This window comes from Bemisia tabaci, chromosome 2 (genome assembly GCF_918797505.1).
Source record: "Bemisia tabaci chromosome 2, PGI_BMITA_v3".
Classification (NCBI taxonomy): Eukaryota; Metazoa; Arthropoda; class Insecta; order Hemiptera; family Aleyrodidae; genus Bemisia; species Bemisia tabaci.
The window spans coordinates 74,096,586-74,105,968 of NC_092794.1; the positions used below are offsets into that span (position 1 = coordinate 74,096,586).

The 9,383-nt window shown below is 38.7% G+C and overlaps 3 protein-coding genes across 5 annotated transcripts; 1 reads left to right on the forward strand and 2 right to left on the reverse strand.

Moving 5' to 3' along the window:
- Positions 1–4,625, forward strand: LOC140223872 (uncharacterized). Of its 2 annotated transcripts, none has more exons than XM_072296230.1 (3): positions 1–409; positions 1,406–1,602; positions 2,188–4,625. In XM_072296230.1, the coding sequence occupies exons 1-3, from the start codon at positions 270–272 to the stop codon at positions 3,159–3,161; spliced, it is 1,311 nt and encodes a 436-aa protein (XP_072152331.1). In that variant the 5' UTR covers positions 1–269; the 3' UTR covers positions 3,162–4,625. The 2 variants fall into 2 exon arrangements, with proteins under 2 accessions (XP_072152331.1, XP_072152330.1); XM_072296229.1 differs by lacking the exon at positions 1–409 and adding an exon at positions 416–858.
- Positions 4,626–5,262: 637 nt separating this feature from the next.
- LOC140223874 (uncharacterized) lies at positions 5,263–9,383 on the reverse strand. 2 transcript variants are annotated; one of them, XM_072296233.1, is made up of 4 exons: positions 8,954–9,383; positions 7,916–8,152; positions 7,108–7,368; positions 5,263–6,629 (listed from the first exon to the last, which is right to left on the reverse strand). In XM_072296233.1, the coding sequence occupies exons 1-4, from the start codon at positions 9,131–9,133 to the stop codon at positions 6,483–6,485; spliced, it is 825 nt and encodes a 274-aa protein (XP_072152334.1). In that variant the 5' UTR covers positions 9,134–9,383; the 3' UTR covers positions 5,263–6,482. The 2 variants fall into 2 exon arrangements, with proteins under 2 accessions (XP_072152334.1, XP_072152335.1); XM_072296234.1 differs by lacking the exon at positions 8,954–9,383 and adding an exon at positions 8,444–8,713.
- On the reverse strand, positions 5,491–6,318 carry LOC140223929 (uncharacterized). Its single transcript, XM_072296452.1, has one exon. It carries the CDS (start codon positions 6,316–6,318, stop codon positions 5,491–5,493), a length of 828 nt encoding a protein of 275 aa, XP_072152553.1.

The following is a 9,383-nucleotide window of genomic DNA, read 5'->3' on the forward strand; positions in this document are numbered from 1 at the left end:
GTGGGGATTCCTTCGAAGTAATGTTTTTCCAGATGAAAATTTCGCGAGAAAAACGATGGTGTGGTCAAAAAAGTTCGTCAGTGCTTTTTCAGCGCGGAAAAAGCTCGTGAAAGTTTCCGGGTCTCTGATTGGCTGATGACGTCATCTAGCGGCTATCCGAATCCAACATGGCGATCGGCCGTAAGGTAAACATTGTGCGTGCGGCTTTCTATCGTGAAATGTTCAATTATTGTGTGAATCAAATGTGAATTGCTAATTTAATCGCGAGAATGGCGCCGAAAATTGTTTCCGATGGATACGTAAAGGCAGACAGTCGCAATTTGCCCAAATTAACTCTTAGGATGGTCGTCGACTTCTTCAATTCATCGGTCAGGCTGGAGCCCGAGGTCCAGCATGTGAAGGAGATAAGGTTAGTACTTCTACTTGTGCTTATTGTTTGCTGGATCATATGTTCAGTTAGTAGGTGATCCTGATCATCTGTAGAGTTAACAGATGATAATGCTAATCGCAAGCCCCCTTCAATTCAAGCCCAGGGTTGAGTGAATGTGTAAAAGTGGCCTAGCTCTCATATTTAAATGCATCATGAAGGAAACGCTGTGTGCAAATGTTTAAGTATCTTACTTACAGTCAATGCTCCTACTTAGTTTCCACATTTAAATGTCTTATATCTAACCCTTTTCAATGTGAACTCTGCTCACCTAGCCTGTACCTGAACATCTTGAATATGCACATGCTTACATCTGTTTGCATTATGATAATCCCACTTTCTACCTGGAGATTTGCAAGGAATCAGAAATTTAGTAGACCCTTGCAGATAGAAAATGTGTATTCAATTACATTACTGCCGGATTATGTTTGGTAATGGTAACCTGATTTCTTTTACGCAATCGGGTTCAGATTATGGGCGAGCGATATGCATTAATTTGTCATGAACTATGATGAGTCATGAAAGTGCTATCGTACATTCAAACCTGTGCTTGCTTATCATTCATGGTGCTGTTGGACTGATCAAGTGGCCCTACAAGAGCCTCTCGTGAACTTTCAGTTCAGGTGACAGGTTGACATTTCAAAATGTAAACAACAACTTACTTATTCTGTCAGACTATACGAACCTTTTAAATCTCAACTTATGCAATCACAGCTAAGGTACTCCTGACAGACAGTATATAGAAATATTTCTCTGGTGCATCCTATTGATTTTCCCCTTTTGTACCTTTCGGCAATGCTGAACCATGATGATTAGAGGTCCAAGTGCGCAGTGCATCCCACGCTTTGCTCCATGCTAAGCAAGTGATATCCCGTGATGATGGAGATTTCTTGTTTACTCTGAGTCCTGTACTATCTGAACAGTCTGTTGCTGTTCCTAATGTACATGTTTATAACGCTTCTGTTTTTTCCATTTTAGGTCAAGTCGGGCAAGCTACGGTGATCATGCGGTTTGCTATGTGCAAGTAAAAAGAGAGGGACTTAAAGTGTGCCTCAAAGGAGAAGTCACCCCAGAGCATAGAGTACGTAACAAGGGCTACCCCGTGACGATGGAACTTGACGAAGGGCTAATGAAGATAACGAAAGCAGCTTGTTCCGGATGTGCAGCTAGCTCAGGTGAATTATTGGTTTTTTGAGAAATTTTCATTACAGTCATCTCTTCTTTTTCCAGCATCTTCGGTTGAAATTTGGGTTTTGGAAGAGCTACCATCGTTCCTAAGAGCGGATTAAGTGGCGTCAGTTTTAGACTTTCTTAATATCCTGCAGCATCGCATGGTGATTTCTAAGTTAAATCGCTCATTAGACGTTGCCATAGAAAGAAAGAAGATTTATTTGCTCTTACACAGCATTCATGAATGCGGCAAATAATTAAGACAGTTCAAACCCTATAAGAAACTAGGATGCCGAAACTTTCTGAAATAATAAGAATTGAAATACCTGCAGCTTAGGTGCGGGTCTAGTTTTTATATATGAAGGCAATAAAACCCTTGGAACTGCAGATGATTCCTGCGGTTAACCTATTTTTCCGCACCCTAGATCCATCACATATCCAGCTGCCTCCCAAGTCATCATATTCTGAAATGACGAACATGTGCCACCTTCATAACCCTTGTACCAATGTGATTTTTGATTTGTATTTGTGTTTCTGATTGTATTTTCCTAATAACAGCAATGTAATTCACCTGTTCATTTTGTTCACAGTTATTTGCAAGCATGTTTTCGCATTTGTGGCCTGGGTGAATCGGAGAAGTGAAACACCGTCTGTCACTTCTGTTGATTGCTACTGGCTCCGATCGCCCCTTGCGAAGGTTGGCTCCACGGACAAATTCAAGTTGATTGCTGCAATGGGCAAGAAGCGCCACACTGCATCGGTGCTGCCAGAAAATTTGGCCCAGTTTCGAAATCTCAGCAACAAGACCTTCCAAAAGTCAGGGTTCCAAGTTTACGCGCAAGTGACAAATCCTAAGGTCACCTTATCAATTCACCGTATGCATACATCCTATGTTTATGATACTCCAGACCCTCATACCGTTGACAGTTTTACAGACTTTTGTGCCTCTCTAATGACTGTAGAGGAATGCTTAAAGGTAGCTGAGGAAACAAAAAACCAGGCTTTGTCTGATTTGTGGTTTGAGTTTCGATACGGGCGAGTAACTGCATCTAAGCTGCATGAAGCAGCAAGGTGCCACACTGAGGACGGTTCCCTAGTTGCCACTATACTAGGAGCCAAAAAGTTCAAAGATACAAAAGCAATGGCCCGGGGGCGGAGGTTAGAGCCTTTAGTTTTAAGTAAAGTTAGGAAAATACGGAAAACAAAAGTTCCTATGCAAAAGACTGGATTAGTTTTAAACAGCGCGTACCCAATGTTTGGTGCTTCGCCTGATGGTATTCTTGGAGAGCATGTTGTGGAAGTTAAGTGTCCAGCTTCCGGGGAAACCTACCCATCTTATTTTAACAACGATTTTACGGAACCAGCACCTAAGTACAAAGCCCAAATTTTGCTTCAAATGCTTTTATGTGACAAGCAAAAAGGCCTGTTTTGTGTCGCTGACCCAGATTTCGAAAATAATGGGTTTGTAAAAATAATTGAAGTAAAGTTTGATAGAGCTACTATTATGGAATTGATTACTGCTGCCACAGAATTTTGGCGTAAATATGTTTATCCAAAGTTGTAAAGTATCTACCTCTGGCGTTTTCCTATGATCTCAGCCGTTGTACACATTAAAGTCTCTCACCATGTTCATGTTTAGGAAATTATTATTACGTTTTTCTTATCCTTTATTTTGGTTACTCACTCGTTGGAAATTTTTATGTATGTTACTTCGTTGGGTCGTGGAATATTACTTGCTCATGTTCTCAATTCTCTTCTTTACATGACCTCATTAAGTCCCTTGAATGCTCAGCCTTCTCATTTCCGCCTTAACAATTCTTATAAACTTGTTGGTTTTTGGGAATCTTGTGCCTAACTACACTGATGCCTGATAATGGGTTTTTTCTGAGTTTCATCACTGTGATACAATACGTTTTTTTCTTCGATTTAAGATTCAATTACTTGATGTTTAAGCTGTGAATGTGATTGGATTCCAGCCCAACATCAGTGAACTGCTTTTGTACAAGCAGATCTAATTATTCTTATAGTCTCATTCATAAATACTTGTCAGTATTTCAGAGTGTTTGGTGCCTCTCTGATATAGTCATGTTAAAATTGATCTCCTGTTATAAATGTAGATAGTATAATAATTCATAATGTTTTTTCTTACCATTTTCGTTGTACAGTTTCATTGAATGTGATTGTAGCATAATAATCGTGTAAGGTGCTCTTAATATTAAATTATAAGCAGCAGTTACCTTCAAATCATCTGAACTCTTTTATTTGACCCTCAAAATCTATTCCACCCGTCTCTACCCTCACCATTTCCTCCATGCACTACTTTTTGGGCCTTAGGCAAAAAAAGTGAGAGGATTTAAAAATAGACGTAGTTTCCCGGAAAATACCGAGTCTTCTTTTGAAAAATGATTAGTTGGAAGAGGTATGCAATAACAAGCATTCGTACATGTTCTCCTTTCAAATATTGATAGTTGTTGAAGTATATTTGGAAAATGAAAAAAGTTGTTGAACTTGGTCCTCAGGATTGAGTCTTACTGATGAATGAAACTTTAAATCTATTTTCTTAGGTTCAAATTTGATGCGGCTTGCTGCATTTCAGTTAAACTCAATCCATATTCTACTCACCCCGCCAAAAAGAAAAGGAATCTTTAATAATATTTGAATCTGTGTAGTACTTGCATCACTGAGTGAGCTCTCAGACATTACTTAACCTTCTCAAGTCTGTCAGTGACTTACAAATTGATGCAGGTCTGTTATTTTTCAAAGAGAGTGGCAAATTTCTGTTATGAGAATGTAGAAATAAAATCACTATTTGAGGCAATGAGTACTTATGGGAGAGCTTGGTGATTGACTACTTTCTTAAGATGAACAAAACTCGCAGAACCCTAATTTGTATCATTTAAAGTTGCACAGTTGCATCATTTTCGAAGTAGCCACTTTTTTTAGAGCAGAAATTAGAAATATTTACTGAAATTTATTAAAACGAATCTGACAATAATGCATAGCTATACTTGTGCACTCATGATCAGATTTAAAAAAATGAGGAAAAAGAAAGGAAAGCAAAAGGGGAAAATGGGCAAAACCTTTTTTAAGCAAACCTGACCTGATCAGTCTACATTCATTCTAAAGAGAGTGCATAAAAATCTATTCAAGAAGCTTAACCTTTATTTTAAAGGATTGAACCTGTCACTGAAACTTGAACAGAACTCCCAGAATTTCATGCCAGAATACAAAGTTTCAGAATTACTGTTAAAAATTTTTTTCTCTAATAAGATGCTAAGTGGACTTAGCAAAGAAACTCGAACAGGCAAGTGAAAGTTGATTTTTTTTTTAAGCACCTGAAATGGTAAATTAATAAAATCTGTTTTCTTTGTGTAAAAAGTAGGTTTTTTTTCTTCTTTTTTTTTATTTCTCCTTCTATTTTTTTTTTTTTTTTTTTTTTTAATAAAAATAGTGACCTGCAACTGTTGCATTAAACAAGTGAAGTGATGACTTTTTTTCTTCAAAATAACAGAAAATAGAGAGAAAAATAGCTGCACAGGTGAAGATAAGTTGATTTGGGGGCTAAAGTATTCTGTTACGGAAAGTGGGATGGTTCACATACTTTTTTTCTTTCAAAATCTTACTTGCATTTTAATATGGAACAGAAATAATATAGGAAGACAATGTAAAAAGAATAAAAATGTATTTACGCATAGATTCCACAGGAATAATGTATAATAAGTCAAATTTACAGTACTCTTTCAAGGAAAGATTTTGGACGAATAATGTATGATAATTACGGTTCCACACCAGGTGTGACATAATGAGGTTGCTCGCCAGGATGGAAAGGTCCTACCCTTCCACATATTAACGGGGCGAATTATTTTCATGAGGAGTGGTTAACTGTCGAAGAGCTACTTTACCAAAGGTTTTTGAAGGTTTGATAGAGCACAGACTAAATTAACAACATTATCAAGTTGGCTGGTGAAATTGTGGTTAAAACGAGCATGCGCATCTACAAAGGCTGTCTCTCGAACTTGCTTGATAACACGCTCAACATGTATGCGTAAACTAGCAATTATTTTCGTGAGCAAAGCTTCCTTCTGTGTCATTGGAACACCCTCTGAAACGCTTGGAGGCCTTACCAAACGACAATTGTGCAGAGCCAACACACTTTCAACTTCCTTAAACCCACGGTCGGCCATGACAACTGAGTTAGGGGGCAATATCTTTAGATAATCACTCTCTTTCAAAATTGTAACATCAGAGGCTCGACCACCAAACCCTTGAGATACAAAATTTATGAAACCATTGGGAGTGCAAGAGAGGAGATATTTTGCCGTGTTACCTTTCTTGTATTCGGACCAAGCTTGAGACTGATTAAGAGCATTTGAAGGCTTTTCTAACTCTATTTCAAAGCAATCAATGATAGAAACTACATCTTTATAGTTAGCTCTAAAAGAAATTGGAAGAGTCATCAATATATTTCGTTTCTCAGGCCAATACACAAAAATCTGAAAGTATGCAGAAAGAGTGGGTAAATGTTTAGCAAATATTCGAGAAACTTTACTAATGCTGAAACCTAGGTCATCTGCGATAAAAAAAAAAGATTCATCAGTTCGAATTTTGCGGAGAACAATGTAAGACTCGATTTTACTAATGTTTGCTATTTGTTCTATATGTGTCAAAAGCTCTAAATTCTCAGGGTGTAAACCCAGGTACTGCTTTGGATTACGCTCCATTCTGAAAGTAGCTAATTTTAAAAATAAATCCTTCGTGTATTCCGTTGTAAAATCTTCCATGACGTTGTCTTCCTCTGCACTGTCTTCCTCCTCAGTGCATTGATTAACACTTTCTTCGGGGTTGTACGTACTATCTGAGGCAGCTTCAGAAACATAACTAGTTTCTACTTCTGAGCAGGAAGATAAAATTTCCTCTTCGTCAATTGCTCCTGCAAAATCAACAGGTGATGTTGCTGTGTCACGGGTGCATTCAAAATGCAGGGTGAGGTAGCAATGTCACGTGTGCCTGCAGATTCTCTCTGCTTACAAGTCTGAAACAAAACCAACACAATGCATTCAATATACATCAGAAAGTGAAAGGCCAGGGATTACAGTTTACTTCAAACTTTGTTAAAGTTTACTCCATTATTCCTAATCCATTTTTTGCATTATTTCTAGCACTCGGCTACCAACCCAAACTCATAAATTAAGTGCTGCTACCCTCACACATTGGTACAATGTTCGCTGATTATTTTTTTTTTTTTTTTTTTTTTTTTTTTTTTTTTTATTCCCAATCAAATAACAAAATTTAAGAAGAAGGGGAAAACAGGAAAAAAGAAATATATATTCTAAAAATTACAGTTCATTAAATTTCTTCAGGTTGCAAGCATTTTTTGTAGGGTAGATAGGTAGAGTAATAGGAAGGAGGCTAAAATTTCGGCCAAGACAGTTTGCAGATATGTGAACTCCCCCCCCCCCCCCCCCCCCAAATTCACTTTACTTGATTTCGTCTTTGGAGTAGTGACTTACCGGACATGTAACTTCTGAAGTTGTTGGGGTGGAATTCTCAGCAGTTGAATGAGAACTAGCGCTGAAGCTGTGACCTCTTTCAATGTTGGTGTTCTCATTTGCTGCACCGTCCACGAAACTAGAGATTTCAGTATCCAGAGTGATTGCATCGATGTCCGATTCATAATGCGAAGAGACAGAATCATGAGCCCAGCTCATGAAGAAGTTACTGTCATAGACACTGAGCCGGGGGCGATAAGTGATGAGAGGGTTGTGATTTTCCTGTAATGACATCAAAGGAAAAAAATCAGAAAGGACAATAAATGATGAACAGACAACTACATAAAATCTTCCACAATATACTATCCCTCCTATCATATTCTTCTTGGTCCTAGGAAGAAAGTGTTCACAAGAAGTAAGAAAGCCAACTTTTATCCATGCCGCCGGCAAAAATCAGAAAAATGAAACTTTCCCAATAGTTAAGCTTCCAGTTCTACAGTAAATGAGTTCTGTTTGGTTGTCCGAACACCAAACTGTGCTCATGGTGGGGGGCTGAGCTGACATTGTGGTAAAATATAGATGTGTCTTTGAAATAAATAGATAAAAATGAAAAATAAAAATAAAGGAAAGTTCAGAAAATGCAAAATCAAGCAATCACAATAAGTTTCTGGTTGCGTGACACTGATAGACGGATATGAACAGCACCGCCCCCTTTACAAGAATAGATATATGGAAGCAGAAAGTGAGGTTCATGATTTGGCGGAGTGATTTCATTTCAGAGAAGTGAATAGTGATTGTTATGAATGTGTGGCTTTTATAATAACTTTACCTTGTTGTTGTTGTTATTATTGCGATCTGACACAGGCTGTAAAGCAATTCGCTTGGTTTCCGCTGCGATCCTTTTTTCTACAACTGAACGTAAAGGTGTTGAGTGAGCTCTTTTGCGATCAGGCTGACAGTTGAAAATATGTGGAAGCACGCCCTTCTTAATACGTAAGTTGAAAGTAGGTAGGCCTCGTTCTTTGAGGAAGCAGTAACGAGTCCATTCCTCTACATCTTCCGACGGCTGAAAACGAATATGAGGTTGGGTGTTAATGGAAAATTAAAAGTAATATGGCGGAGATGTGTACTTAAGAAAAATTATTAAGAAGAGAGTTGTAGATTCGACACTTAGGGTGCCAAGCTCTAGGAGCTGTTACACGGCTTTCAGACTCAGTTCCCTAGATCTTTAAAGTCCTCATACAAAAAGAATGGGCAATTTTCTAATAGAATGGTCCTTTAAGCATAGCTTATTGCTTGTTCATGAAACTGAGAACATCTCCCAAAACCTGCAGATGTTATCCGCTTAATTTCTTACCATACTTCCGGAGGATATTCCGAAACATCCAGTAAATCTAGGAGCCTATCAGGAAACCGCTGGGCTTTACCTCGAGGAAATGGGAACCAAGCTGGTAGTGTGAGTAATAAGCGATCATTCTGATGCCCATACAGGACGAACAAATGTATGAAACAGAGTTCCCCAACAAAACTCACTCTGGGCCGCTTGGAAACTTGCCCTTAGTCGGGACCGTAAAGTCATAGGACTCAGGCAGGAAACAATATTTGGAGAGGAACTTAAAATGACATGATCGTATCCTTCCTTACTGAAAGTACCTGGGGAAAATAAGAGCACTGACTACATTATATCTTCTTTGTGATAACTCTGGAGCAGGGAATGCTTTGTTGGTTTACATGAGGAAGAGGAAGAAAGCACAGCTTCTAGCAGGTTACAGGGCACTTTTCCAAAAACGAGACATAACGGAAAGAAGTAAAGAATGACTGATAATGCTTACAAACCTCTGCAGCAAGTTTAAAGTTGAGAACTAACCTCGAAATGATCTTCACAACATTGAACAGCTGATACCAATGAGATTTTATCTCTCCTGGCCATCGCGCACCACGAGTGCCGAACGGGTCCTTGCGGCACGGAAAAAAATAACTTTTCGGGAGCACTGACCGATGTGTTCTTGCATTTGGGCACAAAACAGGTCTTGTAGATGGGTTTCATCGCAAAAACCAATAAAAAAACACTTCTGAACAGCACGAAAAACGAAGTCGGGACGACGAAAGTTTACACAGTAAGCAATGGGGCTCCAGCAGGCCGACGGCGGACAGCCGCGAGTTGACGTCACGAAGTACCGGCGTGAGCGCGAAATTCAAATTCGAACTGGATCCCAAATTTCATTTTCAAATTAAAAAATGTTCCCGATCTCAAAAAAATCGGAAAAAATTCCTGGAAGGTCAATTCATCCCCTACT